Source organism: Ictidomys tridecemlineatus, chromosome 6 (assembly GCF_052094955.1).
Source record: "Ictidomys tridecemlineatus isolate mIctTri1 chromosome 6, mIctTri1.hap1, whole genome shotgun sequence".
Lineage (NCBI taxonomy): Eukaryota > Metazoa > Chordata > Mammalia > Rodentia > Sciuridae > Ictidomys > Ictidomys tridecemlineatus.
This window is the reverse complement of record NC_135482.1, coordinates 106,239,081-106,264,418: the sequence shown is the minus strand read 5'-3', so window position 1 is coordinate 106,264,418 and position 25,338 is coordinate 106,239,081. Positions and strand designations below refer to the sequence as shown.

Genomic DNA, 25,338 nt, shown 5'->3' with positions numbered 1-25,338 from the left:
AAAACTGGAACAAGACAGCAATGTCCTTCTTTCACCACTTCTATTTAACATAGTTCTTAAAACACTGGCCAGAGCAATTAGACAGATGAAATAAATTAAAGGGATACGCATAGGAAAAGAAGAACTTAAACTAGCACTATTTGCTGATGATATGATTCTATACCTAAAAGTCCCTAAAAGTTCCACCAGAAAACTTCTAGAATTAGTAAATGAATTTAGCAAAGTAGCAGGATACAAAATCAACACACAGAATTCAAAGACATTTCTGTATATCAGTGACAAATCCTCTGAAAGGGAAATGAGGAAAACACCCCATTTACAATGCCCACACACACAAAAAAAATTAATAAAATACTTGGGAATCAACTTAACGAACGAGGTGAACAATCTACACAACAAAAACTACAGGACACTAAATAAAGAAATCAAATAAGTAACCTTATAAGATGAAAAAAATCTATCCTGCTCTTGGATAGGCAGAATTAATATTGTCAAAATGACCATATTACCAAAAGCATTATACAGATTTAATGCAATTCCGATCAAAATCCCAATGGCATTCCTCAGAGAAATAGAAAAAGCAATCATGAAATTCATCTGGAAAAATAAGAGACCCAGAATAACTAAAGCAATACTGAGCAGGAAGAGTAAAGCAGGTGGCATCACTATACCAGACCTTAAACTATACTACATAGCAAGAGTAACAAAAATAGCATGGTATTGGCATCAAAATAGACTGGTAGACCAATGGTACAGAATAGAGGACACAGAGACTAACCCATACAATTACAGTTATATTAGACAAAGGCACCAAAAACATACGTTGGAGAAAAGATAGCTTCTTTAACAAATGGTGCTAGGAAAACTGGAAATCCATATCCAACAAAATGAAATTAAACCCCTATCTCTCACCATGCACAAAACTCAACTCAAAGTGGATCAAGGACCTAGGAATTAAACCAGAGACCCTATGTCTAATAGAAGAAAAACTAGGCCCAAATCTCCATCATATAGAGTTAGGCCTCTACTTCCTTAATAAGACTCCTATAGCACAAGAATTAAAATCAAGATTATTAAATGGGATAGATTCAAACTAAAACATTTCTTCTCAGCAAAAGAAACAATCAATCAGTGAGGTGAATAGAGAGCCTACATCTTGGGAGCAAATTTTTACCCCTCACATATCAGAAAGAGCACTAATCTCTAGGATATATAAAGAACTCAAAAAGCTAAGCACCAAAAAAACAAATAACTCAATCAGTAAATGGGCCAAGGAACTAAACAGATACTTCTCAGAAGATGATACATAATCAATCAACAAATACATGAAAAAAATGTTCATCATCTCTAGCAATTAGAGAAATGCAAATCAAAACTACTCTAAGATTTCATCTCACTCCTGTCAGAATGGCAGCTATTATGAAGATAAACAACAAGTGCTGGCAAGGACATGGGGAAAAGGTACACATTGCTGGTGGGACTGTAAATTGATGCAGCCAATACGGAAAGCAGTGAGGAGATTCCTTGGAAAACTGGGAATGAAACCACTATTTGACCCAGCTATCCCTCTCCTTGGTCTATATCCAAAGGACTTAAAAAGAGCATATTACAGGGACCCAGCCACATCAATGATTACAGCAGCACAATTCACAATAGCTACACTGTGGAACCAACCTAGATGCCCATCAGTAGATGAACGGATAAAGAAAAGGTGGTATACATACACAATGGAATATCATTCAGCAATAAAAGATAATAAAATCATGACATTTGCAGGTAAATAGGTGGGGCTGGAGAATATAACACTAAGTGAAATTAGTCAATTCCCAAAAACCAAATGCCAAATGTTTTCTCTGATATAAGGAAGCTGATTCACAGTAGTGTTGGGAGGGGGAACATGGGAAGATTAGAGGAATTCTAGATAGGGCAAAGGGGAGGATGGAGAAGGGAGGGGGCAAGAGGTGGAATGAGATGGACATTATTACCCTATGTACATGTATGAAGTCACGAATGGTGTGAACATACTTTATATACAAGCAGAGATATAAAAAATTGTGCTCTGTATGTGTAATATGAATTATAATGCATTCTGCTGTCACATATTAGAAAAATCAATAAAGAATATTTTTAAAAGAAATTGGGGAAATTCACAAATATATGAAATTAAATGACACACTGTAAATAACTAAAAGGTAAAATAATAAATTACCAGGGAAATTTTAAAATATGTTCAGATGAATGAAAATCAAAATATAACATGCTGATTGTATGCAGCTAAACAGTGCTTAGAAGGAAATTCATAGTTGTAAAGGACTATACTAAGAAAGAAAAATTTCAAATCAACAACCTAACAACAGTCTACATTAAACTAGAAAAAGATGAGCAAACTAAATCCAAAGGAAGAAAAGGTAAGTTTTAGAGTTAGGAAAAAAAATAGAGAGTAGAAAATAGAAAAATCAACAAATTCCAAAGTTTCTTTATTCGAAAAAATATGACACTTTGGCTAGACTGGACAGAAACAAAAAAGAAGACTCAAATAAGGAACAAAAAGTGAGGAAATTACTAATGATGGGAGAGAAATAAAAAGAATATAAAGGAATACAATGAACAACTAACAGTAGTTGTATTATAAAGCCAATAATCCACATAAATCAGCAAATTTGTAGATGAACACTACTATTGAAACTGATTTATAAAAGAAAATTTGAATAGGTTTACAGAAAATAAAGAGATCAAATTAGTTGTTTAAATTTTTCCACAAAGAACAGTCAAAAGTCAAATGTTCTCTATGATATGTGGATGCTAACCTATAAAAGGGAGGATAAGGAGGGGAAGTATAGAGGTTCAGTGGATTAGACAAAGGGGAATGAAGGGAAGGGAGGGAGATGGGAATAGGAAAGAGTAGAATGAATTGAACATAACTTTCCTATGTGCATATATGAATACACTACCAAAGTAACTCCATAGCATGTTCAACAACAAGAATGGAATCCTAATAAGTTATCCATGTATGTATCATATGTCAAAATACCCTCTATATCATGTATATCTAAAAACAATACATAAAGAAAATGAAAAGTCTAGTCCTAGATGGCTTCACTGGTAAAATCTGTCAAATATTTCATTAAAAAAATCAATATAAATGCTTCATAAAGTCTCCCAAAAAACAGTACAGAAAGGATCACTTCTCAACCAATCTATAAGGTTGATAGCACCCTGACACAAAACCAGAAAAAGACATCACAATACAACAAAACTAGACACTATTATCTCTTATGAATATTGGGGGCAAGAGGGTCCTCAACAAAAGGAATCCAGCTGTAACAGTGGTTCACTTTATGTTTTGAATATAACCCTTGTTGATCTGCCACTGAAACTTATTTTTAAAATAGACATTTCTTTCTCTTTCTCTCTCCCTACTCCTCCCTAGTCTCTCCCACTCACTCCCTAAGGGGAAACAGGATTGCTTTTCTTTTGGATGGAGGCAAAGTTATTTGTCCCCAATACATACTCACCATAGGAACAAAGTAATCCAGACTTTGGGGATAGTACCAGAGGATCTCAGAAATGACTATCTCCCAAATTAACAAGTGAATTACAACTCCAGACAGAGAATACATGGAATACAGCCTTTGATCACCTTTTTAAAAGCTCCCTGTTCCTGCTGAAGGGCAAACAGAGCCTTTGGGACTTGAGTTTATTGCTAGCAAAGCAATAAATCCTTTTCCTTTTTCTCAAAATCATGTCCTCATTATTAAATTGGCAACAGAGACAAGGACTGAGCTTTTGGCAACACAACAACATATAAATTGGAATATATAATGTTAGGTCAGTGGCGACTTGGTGGCAACTTAGTGGCAACTTAGAAAAAAGCAGCCTTCCCTGGAAAAGAACATCAATCAGATGCCTGCGGAAACGCCTGTCAATCAGCCAGATCTCCTGACTAATGCCTGTCAATCAGCAGGACCCCCTGGCCAATCCTGGAGTTCAGCCAACTCCCCTGACCAACTCTAAGGGGGCAAGGGACTCTAAGAACACCTTTTCCTGTCCCAAGCCCTTCTCTTCCTGCTGTAAGCCCCATAAAAGTCCAGTCCGGTGGAGTTTCCATGAGGTTTCTCCTCAGACCCTTCTCGTGTCCCCTCTTGTGGGTCTGATCGAGTTCCGCCCGGGAGTGATATCTCAATAAAGCCTGTTCAGAGGCCCTTTTAAATCTGCCTCTTTGGTTGATGCCTGCCCAGCCTGATCTGACATATATTACAAATGAGATTGGCAAGGCTGGTTTACATTACTCCTTCCCCCATAAATAAATAAACAAACAAATAAATAATATATTACTACAAGTTGTGTTTTCCAGAATTCATATGCTAAGATCCTAGCCCCAACTGATGGTATTTAGATGGGGCCTTTGAGAGGTGATTAAGTCACAAGGGCTTGTCCTCATGAATGGGATCAGTACACTCTGGGGTACCCTTTGTTCCTTTTACCAGGTAAGGATGAAGCCAGATTTAAGTTAGGTAGTCAGTGTAGTTAGGTAAATCGGGTCTAATATCAAGTAAGATTTAAAATGGAGGCCATGTTTAGAATGAATTCCGGGAAAAGTTGAACAACTCTTGGAATGTTAATGAAGTCCCCCAAAAGCCCAAGGCCAGAGCCCATCCCAAAGAAGTGTTAATGAACAGCCCCCAGCAAACTTGAAGGTGCTGACTCAGAAGTCCTTCCTGACCAGATTACTTCTTTGGCCCACCTGTGTCTCACCCCTCCGGCCTTCCCACCTACATCCCATCACTGAAAGAACTATAAAAAGGGGAAACAACCGCACTTCCATGGATTCCATCTCTTGGGTCCCCTTCTTCCTCTGGGAGAAGTCTTTTCTGCTGTCCTTTAATAAACTTCTACTTTCCACTCTGACCTTGCCTCGGCATGCTTCTCTGGTGTTATTCTTCAACATTGGGGAAGCAAGGACTCATCACCGGTCAACAGCAGTAACAAGGATGTATGGCCATCTATAAATCAGGAAAAAGGTCTTCACAACACACTGAATATGCCAGAGCTCTACAACAGTGAACACTAAATCGTTATATATAAACCACCCAGTCTATGGTTATACAAGCTCAAATGGCTAAGAGAGAAATTGGTACCAGAAATGAGATGCTACTGAAACAAAAACCTAAAAATGTAAAATCAACTCTGATGCTGGGAAACAGGTAGAAGCTATTAGAGTTTAGAGGTGCATGCTCAAAAGAGCCTGCACTAAGTGAAAAAACTGTTAAGTAAAAGGGAGCTGTTGGTTATTTAGAAAATTCTTAACCTATCCACATAGAAAATAATTGAGAAAACCTGTTCAGAAGACCACATTAAGTGTGTCGCCAAATGTCCGTTTGAAAAGATAAATCTGTGTCATAGCAGATTTAATAAGCCACCACAAAGGAAAATTGCCAGTTTGAACTGAGGAAGAAAGACAAGAAGGAATGAAGGAAGGGCTGTTAGTCTTCTCCGATTTTACAGGATGGAACCCTAAAGCTGTTCAGCTTCAAATATGTGTAATCCTTCAAGATTAGCAAAGAATGACCCTAGAGGTCATTCAAGGATCAGGCTGGCTTCCTCCTTTCACAAGGGAAACCATCATCTTACTTTTAAAAAAATTAGATGGCCTCTCCCCAAAGTCACAAGGGCAGGACTAACCAAAGCTCAGTGGGCCTAAAACGCACAGCATCAAGCCAAAGAGAATTATTCATCAGTCTTGAGATCTCTGAGCTTTCTTGAGACCTCGTTCTTTTATCTCCCTTTTAGAATGGGTATGCCTATCCTATACCTATAAAGGGAATGTCTGTCCTATCATACTACTGCAACTTGGCAACACATAACATCTGGTTTCAGAGAGTGCTAACTGGAGGAGAATTTGCCTCAAGAATCACACCTTGAGTCTCACCCCTCACCCATATCTGATTTAGAAGATATTGAGATGAGAAGTAAAACTTTAAACTTTATAGAATGAGTTAAGACTTTGGGGGGTAAATGGGATGAAGAGAATGCATTTTGCATGTAAGAGTGACTTGAAGTTTGGGGAGGCGAGGGGCAGAATGCTACAGACTGAATATCTATAACTCCCCAAACATTTATAATTTCAAATTTTAATCCCAATTTTAACCACAATGATATTTGGAGGTAAGGCCTTTAGGAAATGATTAAGTAAGAGGGCAGAGCCCTCGTGGATGGAATTAATGACCATACAAAACACAGGCTTGTAATATCAGTGACTAGGGAGGTTGAGGCAGGAAGATTTTAAAACTAGTATAGGCAACTGTCTTAAAATAAAAAATAAAAAGGTCTGGGGATATAGGCAAGTGATAGAGTGGCCAGTACAAAACAACACACACACACACACACACACACACAAACACCCCAGAGAGAACTTCCCTCCCTGTCCCTTCTGGTACATAAGGACACTAAAAGACAACCATGTATGAACCAGAATAAAAGGTTCCCAGCATATACAAATTTGATTTTTCATTTCACAGCTTATAGAATTATAAGAAATAAATTTCTGAAGTTGATAAGCCCCCAGTCTATGGTATTCTGTTATGATCACTGAGCAGACTAAGATATATGCATATTACTGGAACAAAAAAAATTAACATCATCTCAATGCAGACAAAAATAATTCAACTAACTCCAATGAAAATAATCAACAAAATAGAAACAGAATGAAATTTCCCCAACTTGATAGACAGCATTAGGTTAGTGGCGACTTAGAACAAAGGAGCCTGCCCCGGAAAAGAACAGCAATCAGATGCCAGCGGAAACGCCTGTCAATCAGCCAGATCTCCTGACTAATGCCTGTCAATCAGCAGGACCCCCTGGCCAATGGTGGAGTTCAGCCAACTCCCCTGACCAACTCCAGGGGGCAAGGGACCCTAGAGACACCTTTTCCAGTCAGACAGCATTTACAAAAATCCAGAGCTAAAGCTTGCTATTGAAAAACAATATATTTCCCCTAAAAGTAGAGACAAGAATGTTCGCTCTTACCTCTGAAAAACCAGCCTCTACCTCAGAACAAAGCCCGTCCAAGGAAGGGACAATGACCTTTGTCCTTGAAAAGACCCACAGAGCACTCCTAGGCACTTTCCCACCCTGCTAAGTTGTTTATCTACAAATAACAGGAGAGATCTGCTGCGCTAGGTGTCCCTGATTCAGTCAGGCTAGGTGGGGATCCATAGCAACCCCCTAGCAGCCACCAATCAGCATGAGACAGGGAAATACCTGGGATGCCAGATGACTCTCCCAGTAGTTTATGGTGTTGGGAAACCATGAAGTTCAGCAGGAACACCCCTCTGGGTTTAAACCAATCAGTTCAAATGAATCCCCCTCTTGTAGTAACCAATCACCACTACCCAACCTGTTCCCGCCAGTAAATGTGCTAATCATGTTTTAGAGTTGTTATTTGATTTTCCCGTGGTGTGTGATGATTTGCTAAGAGATGCTATGATGTATGTGGGGGTCCCTGCCTTCTCCAAACAGTGTATAAAACTGCTGCAAACTCTGGGCTCCGGGCCTCTCAGCGTCACCAGTTGCTGTGTGTGCAGGGAGGACTGAGCTAGCTCGCAATAAACACCTCTTTGCTGTTTACATTGATCTTGGTCTCTGGTGGTCTTTTGGGGGTCCTGAATTCGAGCATAACAACCTCCTCTATTTAACATTGTACTGAAAGTGCTAACCAGGGCAATTATCCAAGAAAAAGAAATAAAATGCATCAAGATTGGAAAGGAAAGAGTAAAACTATCTCTTGGCAGATGGCATAATTTTGTGTAGATACTTCTTCGGAATACAGTTAAAAAACAGAACCATTAAACAAGTTCATCAACACACAAGATCTGTCTCAATTATATACATCTGTATCTGTCTCAATTATATACACATACATTAACAAGGAATATTCAAAAAAATTTAAATTCTACTTGAAACACCAAAAGAACAGAATATTTAGGTATAATTTAACAGAAGATGTGCAAGTCATTACAATGAAAAACTTCACATACTGCTGACCAATTGCCAATGGCACACACTTATTATCCCAGCTACTGGGAAGGCTGAGGCAGGAGGATAGTAAGTTCAAAGCCCGTATGGGTAACTAGTGACACCCTGTCTCAAAACAAAAAGTAAAAAGAGCTGCAGATATAGCTTATTAGTAGAGTATGTCTGGATCCAATCCATAGCACCAAAATAAATAAATAAATAAATTTTGTCAAATATTTTTTCTGCATGTATTGAAACAATCATTTATTTTATTTTATATGGTGATGACACAATTGTTGTTCAAATATTAAAACAACCTTGCATTTTTCAACATCTGGGTCATGATGTATTAATTCTTCTATATACTGTTATATTCATTTTGCCAAATTTCTTCTTAGAATTTTTGCATTTGTGTTTGTAGTTTTCTTTGACTGGTTTTGATATATTGTACTCTATTACAAAATATTACCTACACCTTAATTTTCCATAACTATGTATAGAGTTAGTATTACTTCTTCCTTAAAAACTTGGTAGAATTAGTCAGTCAAACTTCCCGGGCCTGGAGTTTTCTTTGAAAGTAGGTTTTTTCTACAAATTGAAATTCTTTAAATAATGTGAATTACTTCTTAAACAAGCTTTGGTAGTTCATGTCTTTGTAGGAGTGTGTCCAGTTCATCCAAGTTGTCATACTGATTGACTATAAATTTGTTTTTAATGTATCCTTATTATTCTTTCAATGTCTTTAGAGTATGTGAGATGTGACTTCTCTTACTCTCAATATGGTAATTTGTGTTTTCTTTTCCTCCTGATGTCTGTCTAGAAGTTCATCAATAGTACCAATGCTCACAAATAACCAGCTTTTGATTTCATTAATTTTCACTACTGTTTTCAGTTTTGATGATGTCTACTCTAACCTTTCAGTTCCTTGCTCTTACTTGAGTTTTTTTCTTGTTCCTTCAAAAGGAAGCTGTGGTCAATTGATTTGTGACATTTCTTCTTTTAGCTATAAATTTCCCTCTCAACTGTTTTCACAGCATTTTACAAACTTGATAGGCTATGTTTTCATAATATTTCCCCTTTTTAGTTCTTTGGCCCATGGGTTAAACTGTTATTTATTTGCCAAATACTTGAAAATTTCACAAGTATCTTTCAGTTATTAATCCTAGCTTAATTCAATTTTGGTCTAAAAGCACATTTTATAGGAGACATGGTTTATGGCCCTGAATATGATATATCTTATTAAATGTTCTATTTTTAGTTGGTAAAACAAACAAACCCATTCAAACTTTGGAGGATAGAATGTTCTACAAATGTCAATTAGGTCAAGTTGATAGTGTTGTTACAGTTTTCTCTAGCATTTATTACTTTCTATCTATTTGATCCTTCAGTCAGTGAGAAAGAACTATTGAAGTCTACCATAATGGGCGATTCTTCTCTATTAACATTCCATTAGTTTTTTTAATATATTTACTTTTTAGTTGTAGTTGAACACAATACCTTTATTTATTTTTGTTTTTTACGTGGTGCTGAGGATCGTGGTGCTGTCAAGCACTCTACCGCTAAGCCACAATCCCAGCCCCCATTAATTTTGTGTCACATAATTTGAAGTTCTATTACTAGGTATATAAATGTTTGTGATTGTTATTGATTAACTGACCTCTTTATCATTAGGAAATTACTTTTTTAATATTTATTTTTTAGTTGGGGTTGGACACAGTACCTTTATTTTATTTATTTTTATGTGGTGCTAGGATCGAACCCAGGGCCTTACACGCGCTAGGCGCACACTCTACCGCTGAGCCACAACCCCAGCCCCAGGAAATGATATTTTTTATCTAATAATATCTTACGATATTATCTCTGAAATCTACTTTCATATCACTGAAGCTTTTTCTTGAATAGTGTCAACATTATATCTTTATTTAGTTCTATCCTGTTTGTGTATTTACACTCAAAATGTGCTTCTTGAAGAAAACTTATATTTAGATCTTATTGTTAATCCAATCTGTCTTTTAATTGGGGTGCTCAGAGCATTTACTTATAGTACAATTATTGACAAGGTTAGGTTTAAGTTTATCATCTTGCTATTTGCTGGTTTGGGTACCACCTGTTCTTTGTTCCCTGTTTAATGTTTTGCTACCTTCTTTCAGATTGGGTACGTTTAGGATTCAATTTTATCTTCTTCAGTGGCTTAGTAACTGTAACACTTGTCTGTCCATACACACTGCACTTCATTTCTTCACTTTCTATGCACTCTCACATCCACTCCAATTTAACTTTTCTAACTTCTGGACTAACTTCTCTCAACCCAAACACCATTTAAAATTAAAACAAACAAATGAACAAAACAAAAACTGACCAAATTAAAAAAACTTTCTTGTTAGAGTTTGTGATAAGCTTCATGAAATTAAATCCTATACAAAAATTTCACTCCCCACCTTAAACTCTCAGTAACATTTTATAATTTTAATCCCTGTCCTAAATTACTCTTCTCTTGGTCCATGACAGCACACTCTCCAGATTATGTTATATCTCTGTCCACAAATTCTCAATGCCTTTGTTCCTTAACTTCTACTTAGCCTGTAATATTTAGAGCTCCTGAGGACTAGCCCCCTTTTTTTTCCTTTTGTGGCATTCTTAAAACAGAGTCTTCAGAAAGGAAACTATGGGGAAAGAGGAGGACCAGGGACTGAAATGGAATAAATCAAATTTTATGCATGTATGATTTTGTCAAAACAAATCTAATATTATGTATAACTATAATGTGCTAATTACCAAAAAAAAATTCCTCAGGGATTATAAGAAAGTTGAAAGGCATTTTTGGATACAAAAGTAATGAAAGAAATTTGTTCATATACACTTCACACAGTTAAAATTTAAAATTAATGAAGACTTTCATGAAAATCTACTTTCTTTAAAGCTATCACTCACTGTAAAATTTTATTATGGTCTTTTTGGTTGGTTCATATCACCTAGTAGTCAAATATGGGGAAATAAAACAAAGTTATCTTTCACATCTTTTGCACACAAAGCACAAAATCCACTTGCTTTGTTAGCAAGGACAAAAAACCCCATCAAGATAAAAGGGCTCCTCCTCAGCTTAAACAGATAAAATCTTGATACTTCTGAGAAGCTTGTAAATTCAAATTTTATGCCTGGAAAAATTTCTTTACTAAATGATTCTGTTGGATATCATATACTGTCAATGACAAATGATATGGAGAGCAATTACTACCACATGAGGGTTTCCGTGTATATTCTGTTTAATAATTGAACCAACTATTTGTGGAGAAAATATGAATTAGTCCTTGACATATGTACAATATATATTGAGGTAAAAGTACTCAACAACTTTTTGTTCTGATTATCATTGAAAATCCATAGTATAAGGAAAGACAGTTTTCATTTAGACAATAACATTTTTATGAGCTGTGGCACAGGCTGAAACAGGTCTAACATTCAAAACTAACAGAGCATGAGCTATACAGATAGCAAGAAAATGTGCTGCTATAACTAAAAGATCCTTTAAACATATGGAACAGTTAGGAGACAAAAATATGCCTTCTGATTATAAGTGAGTGTTGAAGGAAATAATGGAAATTGAATATCATCAAATCTTGACAATGGGTTGTACTCTCAGATGTGGAAAGAAATGGCAATGTTTGCAAGATTACTCTCCTTCCTACTTGAATTTGCTAACTGCCAAAGACAAAAGTGCTGACATGAGTTTCTGAAATGAGGAATCAGATAAATTTTTTCATAATGCTAATTAATAACAACAAAGTCATCCTATGATTTTTAGAGACTTGCTTACATGTAGGAGAGTGGAGATAGATTTAGAATTGTAAATAACCTGAAACTACTATTTCAGGGTCAAAACACCCCAATTTTTAATGCTGAGAATAAGAGATCAGATTTCGAAGTCACCAAACTATGGTACAAATGTTTCCACTGCTCCAGTCTGATTCCTTCTCCAAATCTAATGGTTTTCTTCACTCATGGAGGACTGAGGCTAGTAACATTATTGTGAATATATAAAGAATACATTCAAATGTTACAATAAAACATGAGGAAACACTTTGTAGAAAATGATGGAGTCAAAAAATGACTTAAGAATCCATTTGCTCCTATTTTCCAAATATTCAGCCTGGTTAAAACATTCATACCTATTGTTTAACATTTTAAGTGTCAGTTTGGCAACTGACAGAGCACTAGAAATCGTCTTCAGGGAGAAATCCTTTACCTTCTCAGGCTCTGTTTGATCTTGATAGTTCAAAACATCTCAAAGCCAGGAAACACAAGTTATAAATATTGATAATCTATAATTGTGGAATGAGATTTCCTAATCTAGTAGAAATATAGGGTAAAAAAATCAAAACTTCAAGCTACCTATAATCAAATTAGACATAGTTACTTCATGAAGGGCTACAAAAAATGGCCATTTTCAATGATAATAAAAAAGTCAGTTTTTTAAATACTGCTTTATTATTTAGTAGTCTGCATGGGTGCTGAACATTTGAAAAACACCTTCCTGGAGATCTCATACACTCTGATGATTTTAAAGGCTATCTATAAAAGCTGAGGCCTAAATTTCAATAGTCTAGTCTTCTCCATTTACTACCTATTCAACTGCCTTCCTCACTTCAATACTTGATGTTTCAGAGGTGCACAAATAAGTCAGCTTTTCATCACTGTTACAATATACTTCAACCTATAAAAAGTTTACAGTTTTAAAGGTTCAAGAGCAAGGCACCTGTACCAGTTCAGATCTGGTGAGGGCCTCTTCACCAATGATGGATAGTAGATGGCAATGGAGGGAGCACTCAAGAGCAAGGAATATATCCCAAACTAGGAACAAAGGGGATGAAATGGGCCATGCTTTCTCCTTTCATAACTACCTTCTTACAGAAACTTAGGGGGTTATAAGAACTCCTTATGCCCCACTGACGTAAGGGCCTCTCACGTAAGGCCATCTCTTAAATGACCCAACAGTGCCATCCTGGGGACCAAGCCTTTAACACATGTGCCTTTGGTGGATAAAATTAGACCATATCCAAATCATATGAGCACACTGAACCTAATGGGCCAAAAACCAGATTCTTAATATCCTCCCATCTTCCCCCTTTCTAGGTTTTCTCATATCAGTGAAAATACATCTCAGTTTCTGGTTGCCTGTGCCAAAAACCTGGCATTCATGATCCAAAGAGCAGCTAGAATTGATCTACTTCTTTCTCTCTTCCCACTCAATCCAATCTTCTTCATCTTTACCTTGGACTATGCTATAGCCTCCTCACTGGTCTTTTCAGAATCTCTTACATGCCTCTAAATAGTTTTTTTTTTATTGCTTCTGGAACAGATTACCATAAAATTAGTGGCTTAAAACAACACAAATTTTCAAACTTCTAGAAGCTTGTTGAACCCCTCCCCCTTTCAAAGCAGCAACATTATCTCTTTGAACATTCATCCACAGTCACATCTCTTTGCCCCCATTTTCTACTTTTAAGGACCCTTATGATTAGATTGGTCCCCTCTAACCCTCCAGATAATAAAAAATAATCTCCCTATTTTATAGTAAGCTGATTAGTTGTTCAATTCTCTTTTGCCATAGAGCCAAGCATGGCCTGGTTCCCATTTCCTATGCTCTTCTCCTGGTTCTCTGTGCTCCAACCACACAGGCTTCTCTTGGTTCTCACACACCAACCTCCTTTTGGCCTCAAAGTCTTTGCTCACTCTACTTCTGCTGTCTGGACAATCTTCCCACTTCCCATGCAATCATTATCTGACTAACTTTTGACTGATCCTCCAGATCTCTGTTAAAAGTTACTTTCACATGGTGGTCTTCCCTGAATTTCCAGTCTATACTAGCTCCTTCTACATTGTCATTGCACTTTTACCTTCCTGCTTTTATCACAGTTGCAGATGAATTTAATTATGTAATTATTGTGTAATATCTGCCTGCCTGCATCAAAAAGTACACCCATGAGGGCTGAGGCCTAATCTGTTTTGTTCACCACAATAAACTCCAGGACTTAGCACTAATGGACTTGCAGTAGACAGATGCTCAATAACTAAATGAGTGCCAACAATGTTATTTCAAAAGCAAGAATAACTCTTGGAGGGTGAACTTCATAAGCCAAAGACCTCAATGTGCTTCAGCATTTCCGGTCCAGTGGGTCACACTCAGCCAGTCTTTTCATTACCCTCCACCACACACACCCTCAAACCTCTTTTACAAACCTGAGCCTTCAGCCTATATACCAAATTCTGTTATCTTACTTGATTGAAAATTATTAGACTCATTTCCTTTACCTTGCACTGGACCTGCCATACCAATCCTTGCCACTCTTGTTCATGTGCTGCACCAATAGAAAAAAATGTTCCAAAAACATGAACACTGGTGCCATGTTAAAGCCAAGTATTTCTTGAAGTTTAAGAATTTTCTTTTAATCCCTGACTCCCTGTGATTATCCTCAAAGATCCTTTTCTACTCACCACATATCTTATAGCCTTTGTTAGACTAGGAAGTATGTATGCTAGAACTGGAAAGTTCTATGTTTAAAACCTGGATCCCTTAAATTCATAAAGTTCACCAAACTTTGAACCTTGGTATCATCACTAAAAAATAATTTAATAATTTCCTCAAAATAGAAGTATTAGATGATTCAGGTAAAGACATACCTTACTTAGCACTGCCCCAGACCCCCAAAAGTCCACTCTTGTGTGGATACTTTGTCATTAACATCTTATCTCCCAGGTAAAGGATTTCTGTTTCCCAGAAAATAATTTGTTTTGAGCCTCAGATAGATATAGGTCATACTTTAAGCTTAGTTAATCACTGTTAGAACAGTTACAAAGAATTACAAGAAAATAAAGATATGATTAAAGGAATTGTTGATTGGTCCTGTAATAAATTACACTGTCAGGAACACATCTTCATAGATACTATGTTTCCTAAAGAACTGTTATTTCCAGGAACACATCCTACCTCGGTTCTCAACTCAGTCTGTGAGTATCTCTGTATAATATACTGCCAGACTCAAAAGAAAAATTCCATGTTAGTTACCACTGCCCATACCTTTCCATCTTCTCTCTCTAATAATGCCCATTCTGAGAAATTAATCATGAGATCTGTACTTTCTCCACTTCATTCCTTTATCCAAACTGTACTTGCCATTCTCTTTTACTTTCATAGGCTTTGGTTATTTTGCTTCCTTTGATATTCCCATAAAACCACTTCTATAATTTAAAGAGCTAGCTTAAATATAAATCATTTCAGTGAATGCTTGAAGTACCCAGATATCACTTTCTCTCCCAAAACTATACTGCAAGCCCCCTCAGGAGTAGGTTCTGATTTGATCCATGTTTATATCCCCCATCCCTAATATCTAAAATAGTGTTTCTTTCATGTGTTAGATACTTACATTATTTGCTGAGTGAAATGAATAAATGAATTAATGTCTGAGTCATTTTGGTTCATACATCCTAAGTTTGTACTATTAGAGGACATCCAATAGAGGTGTCCACCACCTTGCTCAGACGAACTTAGGACTAAAGATGTACACCTGACAGGAATACTTATTATAATAATATTTTCAAGCCTTGGAGCTCACCAAAAAATGATATGCTGAAAAAAAAATAAGATAAAAGGTAGGACATTTCGGGGGCAGAAAGCCATGCAGCCATGTGGGGATTATAATTCAAGGACAAATCATAAAAAGAAACCCTAAGGAGTACAATTCCAAGGACACCAAAAAGGAAAAGTTTTGAGGAAAACCTGTGATTGCATCAAAGTTGCTAAAAGATAAAAGTAAGTTGCTATTTTATGTGGTGACTCAAAGTTCTTGATGACCTTTTGACAAGTGTTAGGGGAAGAAGTTAGACTGAAGGAGCTGAGGTATGGGTAAGAATGACAAAAGCATAAGATTATTTTTTCAAGCAGTTTAACAGAAAAAGAAGATATTGAATGGTAGGTGAGAAACAGCCATGAATGTAAAATAACACAGAAGATGTTGGCTCTGCAGAAAAAGCATCACACTATAAACAAATGTTATCATTGTCACCAGCAGAGTCAGAATGCAGTGGAAAGATGACTTGGGTACCGACACACTGCTTACTTGCTCCATGATCTTGGGAAAACCATTTTCTTCTCTCTTAACTAACATATTAAATTATTCTAATAATGAGTTAATAAATGAAAAACAATTTTGGAAGAGTACTTTCTATGAAGTAAGATACTATTTTTGAAATTGACAGTTTATTCTCATGAACAAATGTTTGTAAGCTCATAATTCTCTTCATCAGTGTAATAACAAAAAGCTAAAATTAACTTCTATCTAGTTTAATTCCAAGGAACTACTTATTCCAATCCCAGCAAAGAGACAGAAGACAAGGAAGAAAAGAGAAAGAGAGAAGCAGGATAAAATCAGGGTACATAAAGTCAAAACAGTGATGGCAACCCCTCCAACTTCATCCCACAGACTACACCACTTTCCTAAACTGGGAGATGTTAGTCATGGGCTCCCTCCCCCAGGTGGGTAGAGAAATGCCAAGAGCACATATGAGAACTGCCTCCTGCTTCTGTCAATCTGACCTACCTTGGCAAGAACTTTATGCTTACCTCATAGTTCCTGGTCAGTGAAAGGCATCACCACAGACCTTATATCTGTCTTCAAATATTATCTGAGTTCACAATTTTATATTTGAAGACAGGTATAAAATTTATTTTATTCCTTGGTTCCCTTGTTTTAGGTCTCCACCATGCCAAAGGAAATGTTGAAAGGTCAGTGGTGATTTTCCACACTCAAACCATTTCCTGAAAACTTTTCACAGGGAAGGGGAGGCTGATTCTGATTAGGAACATGGCCAGGGTCAGTGTAATATTTTATCAGAATACTTGTGAGTGGAATGCAATATCACAAAGTAAGTATATTTGCAATAGGAGCAACAGGAGGTATATTTGCAGGCCATAGGTGGTATATATTAAGGTCATGGATGCTACCAGAATATACAGAAAGGAACTAAATAAAATTCTTCAATTAAAGCAGTTAACAATAGCCTTCCTTCACAAAACAACATTTATTTCATTCAATGGAAAGAATGATAAACAGTGACTTACACTGATTTGTAATGCAAAAGTCATCTGCATTTATCCACTATGTTTTTTGCTTAGTGGCATTTTGAAATCTTCCCAGTTGTATATGACTTAGGGTACCATTAATTTTTATTCCATGAACACAATTAGACTATCCAAAAACCCCTTCTACTAAAAGAAATTAACAAATTACTAGAGAAAGCCCAGTAGAATATTTATCTTTAAAAAATTTAAGCTAATAAAAGTAAACTTCATTTGTTCACAGCATTCCTATGCTCACACAAAAAACATTATTGGTAAGTAATAAAACACAGAAGCATTAAGCCATATGAGGGTGCCATAAAGTTCAAAAGAAGAAAATATGGAAGGTTCATTTCTATTAAACAAAAGTCAGCCTGTTCTGCTGAAATTTTTTTTAAAAAATCATCAAAGTAATTTCAGAGAAAACTGAACATTTCTTACAAAGAAACAGGATCATAATTTTACAAACCAAATGTGAAACATTCACAAATGCATTTATAATTCTCACAAACAAATGATCTGTAAATTCTGATGTATGTGTGATACAGGAAGAAAATGAACATAAAAAGCAAAGAACCCTAGTACAGTACTGATCCAATCACCGTTATGAATTCACAAATATTTATTAAGCACCAGCATCTATTCTCTAGATGAAGATACTATAGTAAGCATAAAAAAATTCATGCTCCTCTGGAGCTTACAATACACTGAAGAATTTAGAACATGTAACCTTGAGCAAGACAAATATAAAGATGACTAAAGAAGTTGTTATGAAGAATCAAAACAGACTGCTCATAACAACTGAATACGTCTATAATATGCACACACATATATAGAAATGTGCAGATAACATATAAAATGAAGATTATTGATAACTGTGAAACTGAATATAAGTATATATGAACATGTTCTCATAATTCCAAATTATTTTTACTAAAGTTAAATACAAGCAATTATTTTCCTTTAATATGACCTGATTACAATATTATATGTATGAATCAAAAAATAAACTTCAATGAAGACTACTTTTATATGATGGATTGGGATGGAACCACAACAGGCAACTATCAAATCCTGACCAAAACACTAGTTTAGTTCTACTGGATGAAAACATAAAAGAATGTATTGATAAACTAACTTCTCTGGAAATACATTCCAGAAATAAAAAGAGAGGAGTACTATTTGTAGAAAATTAATTCAAGTATCGATATTGAGGGGTTTTAGAGTACATTTTGGCAGTTATCTCAGCATATGGCTTAGTTTCACATATTGAGTCCAGAAACTTGAAATATGATTGTTATTTTCCCAGTCAACTCCTAAGTTGTAAAGTGTATAGGTGCCATAATACTAGGTGGTTTCAACGGTAACAAGAGAAGAACGGAATACTCTTGGCAAACAGATTCCATTGCTTGTGGGCTGCACCTTAAAAAAATAAATGGATAAAAGCAAAGTAGACAAAACACATGCAGGAATAATGCAAATATCCGAGTCAAACAAGGAAGGAGACAGAAGAAAACATCTAAAAACTTCACCATCCAGAAGTTTAGGAAAAAAACAGTTGATCCTCGAGTGTTAAATGGTTTCCACTAAGAAGGGAAAAGGGGTACTGATTGTTCTCCCTGGGTCTGTTCAAACCATAGGGGTTGAATTCCCTCGCTTTAGTGGGGTGGGGCTGAAAGGTACTCCTGAGGAAAAGGGAGAACAGGTTCCACGACCAGCAATTCCAATTAGAAAGAAAAATACAAAGTTTCAAAAAGTAAAGACCCTTGAAGGAAGGAAGGTGGAGAAACCAACGAAAGTAAAATAAATAACTCGAAAAAGAAAGCAAAAAACGCGTTGAAGAACCCACGGAGCTATCTCTACCACTAAAAAAGGCAAAAGCCCCTCCAGAAAGTCTGGGACCTTGGCGCCATCGGAACTCAAACACCCAGCCTGACTGGGGTGAGGGGGGCAGTTCCCAGGAACCCCCTCCCGCCCCTCTCCCATCAACCCCGCCCACTGGGTCCGCCCCGTCCCGCCCGGCTACTCACTGGATTCGCTTCCAACATAACGGTGGCGAAATCGAGCGGAGAGAGCCTGGGGGAAGGAGCTAGCTGCGGGGGCCGGGGTGTTGTGATTTTTCCAAGGGTCCCCGGGAGCGTAGGGACCGAGAGGCACAGTTTACGCAGGCCTTCCTTCTCCCCCTCCCTGTCACAAGCTAGCGTCTTCAGACCACCTAACATCCCGACTTCCGCCCGAAACCAGCCAATCAGCGATGGCCCCGCCCCACTCCCGGAAGCTAGCCCTGCCCCAGTCGCTCCCTTCCGGGCTTCCACCGGTGGGTCTTCGTGGGCGGGGCTTGGGAATACCTGGCCTGTGAAGGAGTTTAAAAGACTTCTAATCCAACCAACGTCCTCCAGCGCCAGATCTCCACTGCTACACCTCCACCGAGCTGTGGCTGGTTGTGTTTCTTTCCTGTAAGACCGATATTTATTGAGCACCTTTTAGTGAGTGTAGTAGCCAGGAATCACACAGGCTTGAAAATTGATCACAGCGTGACCAGGGGCTATTTGGAAGATGAGTATAGATAGCACACTGTTTGGCATATAGTAAAGTTTAAAAAGTGACAGTTAATAGACATTACTAGGTTCTCAAATGACACTGATCAATACGCAGTCACTGCCTTCATGGATTTTGGAATCTAGAGAAGCAGCAAAAAGGTACAATATGGCTCATAAATAGTATAGCAAGTATAGGGTTCTATGAGAGTAATTCTTATCTAGGATAGAATGTCTCAAAGCTCCTGCAAGAAGTTGAAGTTATGAGCACAATATGTACTCCTACTTTAGTTACTGGGTAAAGAGAGCTAAGAGAAAGGCAAAGAAGTAGTATTTGCCTAGAGAAAATGAAAAATAACAGCTTGTTATATATTCTTCTGGACATGTTTATACTTTCACATATTTCAAGTGATCAAAAAATACCTATAGATTTAAGGACTGATTTTCTTTTTTTTAAATATCAGTTTTTGGTGCACTATAATTGTACATAATATTGGGCTTCATTGTTACATATCAGTACATGTAACTAACATAATTTAGTGATTTTTTTATGATATCCTCCATTCCAAGTAGACTGATGGCATTCCATAGTTGGTATGTACCCACATATTTGTAATAATCTACTGTGGATAGATATTTAAGTGGTTTTTAGTTTTTTACTCTTAAAAATATACTGCAATAAACATTCAGGCATTTTTTCACATTTGTCCATTAACCTCCTTAGAATTAATTCTCAGAAATGAAATTGTTCAATAAAAGATTACAGAAATTTTGCCAGTGGTTAATCAGTTGTATCAAAAATTCATTCCTTTCCCACTACTTAGAAAAGCCATTCTTTTTTTTTTTCTTTTGTTGGTACTGGGGGTTGAACTCAGGCACTCAACCACTGAGCCACATCCCCAGCCCTATTTTTGTATTTTATTTAGAGACAGTGTCTCACTGATTTGCTAACTGCCTCCCTGGTGCGAGGTTGGCTTTGAACTTTTGATCCTCCTGACTCAGCCTCCAGAGATGCTGGTATTACAGGCATGCACCACCATACCCAGCTAGGAGAGCCATTCTTAATCACAAGTAAAATTTGCATATATATGTATATATACATACATGTTTAAACATTTTTATTATTTATTCTATTAAATATATGCTTTTTCCTATGCCATGCCTGTTATAGCTTAGTAATATATTTGCTCTTTCATAAAGAACTCCTTTCCTGACCTTTTTTTTTTTTTTTTAGAGTTTTCAAAATCATGAGTCTTCTCATTCAGGAACACATCACTAAACATATTAGGTGGTGTTTTGTTTCTTTGTTTCTTTCAGTGCTTAGAATTGAACCTAGAGTCCCAAACGTCCAAGCACATGCTCTACCACTGAGCTGTATATACCTCAACCCTAGGTCTTTTACATCATTAAATGTATTTTTAAAATATCTTTCATGTAAGTTCGCACAATTATTGTGAAGTTTGTTTGTAAATATTTTACAGTTTTTGTGAATGAGATATTTTTCACTTCTGCAATTTAGAAAAACCATTGAGTTTTGTGTAATTATCATTTTCAACTGTGAAAATACCTAATTAATTCCAATAGTTTATAAGCTTTTCTCTTAAATGTATATAGAAAATTATATCATCAGCAAGTAATTTAGTTTTCTTTTTCCTTATTGCACTCTCCAAAATACCAGGAAATTTTTGAATAATGTAGAACTAGATAATTGGCACTCAGTTGTAATGCAATAGAACAAGTTTGTGCTCCTAGATGATGATACATATTCTTTAAATACATTTTTTTAATATTTATTTTTTAGTTATTGGTATGTGGTGCTGAGAATCGAACCCGGGCCGCACGCATGCCAGGCAAGCGCGCTACCACTTGAGCCACATCCCCGGCCCCTAAATACATTATTATCTTTTAAAAAATTCTTTCTATTACTAGTTTACTCTAAGCTTCTAATTGGAAAAGGATATTAATTGTTATCAACTGTCTCTTAGACTCTATTATTATATTACTATTTTTACTCTAAGTAAATATAATGAATTACACTAATATATCTAATGTTCAGGCCATCCTTACATTCCATTACATCCTTACATTTCATCCTCTGTTTTGTTAAATTATATCTTGAATATCATGCTTGATTCAGTTTGTTCCTCTCTTATTTAGGATTAAATTGTACTTGTAACTGGTTTGGGGGGTGTAGTATAGTGGCAGAGCATGTGCTAAGCATACACATGAGGGATTCAATCCCTAACACTGAAAAAAAAATTACTTACAATGAATGAAAATCTTTCATCACTACTGTCATTTTTGTGATTATCTTTAACAAGTTTTGGCATCAAAATAATGCTAGTAAATAGCAGCATTTTAATTAATTTAGAAATTAGCTTTTTCTTAAAGGTGCAGTGGATTTTTATAAAGTAAGTCTAGGAAGATTAGAACCAGGTCCTCAATCTTTTCTTCAACTCTCTGTGTTTCCCTCCTCCCCACCCCCTCTCTCTCTCAGTTATATTTCATTTCCTTGAAGACGTGATGTTGGTGTTGTCTGGCTAGTGATAGGAGAACAGGATAGAGAGAATGCAATGAATATTAATATATATTAGGTGGATAGACCTTTAAAATATACTGCTATATACCAAAGTAACATGAAGGGAACTAAAAATAGCTATACAAATTTTAGTGTTAATTTTTTCTTATTATTACTGATTTAGAACTAATGAGTTTAAGAGTTAATTATGGGAAGGAATTGTGCAAATGATTACTTAGTACTAGGGTCACAAATTGGTGAGATTTAATGAATGCACAGAGAATATTTAATTTTTTGATTAAAAAATGGCTACGTTTTTAAAACTGGGAAATTTCACCCTTTACTATATGCAACTCTAGTTTCACCTTGGAACTGTATTCCCCTGTGCCAACAGCTAGACGGAGCCACTCTGACCATTTTACACTAGAAATGGGTTCTCTGTCTCATTACCTGCCTGGTCCATTTTAGGTATCTTAGTTTGCAACCAGTGATGGATCCACCCCATTTGGCTGAGGAAATGTAATGGATCTAGGATTTTGCCAAATATCCTCATAGAAAATGACTTGGCCCACACTCTCCCACAGCTTTCTCAAGGATGGCCTCATCGTTTGAGCCCAACCTCTCACAGTCTTTCAGAAGATTACTTTCTGTGTGTCATGCCTGCCATTCCCCCTGTTACATAGTGCCCAGAACAGCAACATTTCCCTCTGCATCATTGTTCCAGGCAGGGTGCCACAGTAGTGGAAACTATGTATACTGACCATGGTCACTAGTTTTCTCAGGAAGATCAGACATTTGGCTTTATCTTTCACATTTTCTCTGTGTTCTGGGTGGAGATATCTTAAGCCATGCTAAACCCAGCCTAGGGATTCTTGAATGATTCTAAGTATTTTATAGATCTTCCAATGTCAAGAGGGTTAGGAGAAAATGCCTTAGGGGAAAGGAGAGAGGAGAAGAAAAAGAGCAGAGGCGACATCTCATTGGCAAACATGAAAATAATCTAATGGAGAAAACGGGTTGACATATGAAAAGCAGGGCAAATTGAACTTAGGGGAGAGGGGGATCAGTCACCCCTAAGACGATAGAAGAAAACAAAAGAAAAGAAGTGGTGAGTCCAAGATACAATATTAACTATTATTTTAATGTTATGATCATAATTGTTTTTGTTTTAGGAGATCACAGTTGCAGCCAGCGTTTGGGGAGCACTAGGAATGGATATGAGAGACAGGCTGTGTTAGACAGAAAGAAGAAATAGGAACCTGTAAGAAGGCGCAAAAAGAGAGACTAGGGGCCAAAACAGGGTGAAGGAGTAGTGGAGAGAAAGCTGCATTTGTGCCCATCAGCCTTGAATATAAAGACCCAGCCTCAGTCTGAAAAAGAGCCAACAATGAGGCGGCCCCAGAACCAACCCTGCTGTTGAAGTCTGACACGTTAACAACCCCAGCAGGAATTAAGAGGTGGAATAAGCAGATGAAACACTGAGTGAAGTGAAGATAAGCATTCCTGGGAAGGAATTTTTCAAAAAATCAAAATGAATCTCACAAATCTTCTTAATTAGGAAACATGACAAGGAATTAAATTCAACCTTAAAAAAAATGAAGGGCAAAATAACTCAGCCACACTAAATGGAAAGGCCCTATTGAAAATACCACTGATTATTAGTTTTAGCTGCTCAGGGAAATTATCTAAGCACAAAGATGGGCATCAACATTCAGCTCACAGCAGCAGTCAAAAGCAGCAGCTGAGATGTGTGGCCATCCTAATTAGAGGATGGAGAATTCTGAAAAGACTCTGGAGCTGTGACATTCCTGGCTGGGGCTTTCCTTCCAGGAATGCCACATTAGGGTTTTGGTCATCACGTTGTAAAAAAAGAACTTAATAGGAATGATCCGGCAGGGGACAATAGACAGGACTTAGAAAAGAGTGTTAGAAGTTTTGAGGTTAAAAGCAGAAAGCAGGAAAACATAAGAAATATTTTAAAAATTAGGAGAAGAGGGAGGTAAATAAAAGTCTTGGTAGGTGAAAAGGGCAGCCAGAGGGTGTACCGCCTGGGCTTAGGTCATTCCAGGCATTTGGAGGGTTAGCCTTTCCTAATGAGCACACCCAGGGATGTCAAGAAATTACAGCAGATTATCTAATATGAATTGTTCTTCAATTCTTCATTGAACAAATATTTAGCAAGCAATCTCTACATTCCAGACACTGTTTCTTGTCTCTTGAATAGGTCATTGAACAAAACAGATTTTAAAAATCCTTGTTATAATGAAAATTACATGCTAGCATTAGCAAATACATGGTGCTAAGTATGTGCCTGATACTGTTGTAAGTGTGTGTACACACACACAGACACACACACATACACATGTATGCATACATATTAACAAATATAATTCTCCCGAACATCCTATAAGGTAGCTACTCTTTATTAACCCAATTTTACAGGCAAAGGAACTGAGGCACAGAGAGAGAAATCATCTCACCTAAGGTGAAGGAGCCTTTGGTGGCTGCCACCTTGTGTCATCTCTCAATGTCATATACTTCTGATACCAACCCTGATTGCTCAACCTCATTTAGACTGAGGTGCCCTCCTAGGATAAATTTCTGGTGGGGTTTTTTTTTTTTTTTTTTGAGTGTGTGTGTGTAGTTCTAGGGACTGAACCCAGGGCAAGCACTCTACCAACTGAGCTATATCCCTAGCCCAAATTTATAGTGTTTTTTAAAATCACCTAGGACCCTTTCCCTGGCCTTTTCTTCCTTTCCCCAACCCCCAACTCAAGAACTTCTCTTTTCTGCAATTTAATTTCTGGAGTCCATTGCATCTTCCTAGCAAACCAAGCTAAGGTCTACAGGCAGAGCTTTGGTTCAGTTTGTGGGGTTGGGAGGTGCTTCTGTGAATTAATAGTGCTCTACAGATCACTTAGTTCACATCAGTTGAATTTTAAAAGTAGGTATTGCCGTTTCTTCCAATCCAAAAGATATTAAGTGGTGGTGGGGTCTTTGTAACAACTCTTTATGTTCTCTAATTTGTTTTCTTAAGACACTGCATGTTTATACTGAAAACCAGTGAACTGCATACTTTAAATGGATGCATTGGAAGGTATGTGAATTTTACCTCAATGAAGCTGTTAAGACAATTTATTTTTTAAAAAAGAATCTTG

General features: G+C 36.8%; 1 protein-coding gene across 1 annotated transcript in view; it reads right to left on the bottom strand.

Annotated features, from left to right (window-relative positions):
- Parp11 (poly(ADP-ribose) polymerase family member 11) overlaps positions 1 to 19,361 on the bottom strand; it is a 90,914-nt gene extending 71,553 nt beyond the window's left edge. Inside the window, 1 exon segment of the mRNA XM_078015388.1 lies at positions 19,156 to 19,361. Within this exon segment, the coding sequence (XP_077871514.1) occupies positions 19,156 to 19,347 (192 nt within the window). The 5' untranslated portion in view covers positions 19,348 to 19,361.
- Between the last annotated feature and the right edge of the window lie 5,977 nt (positions 19,362 to 25,338).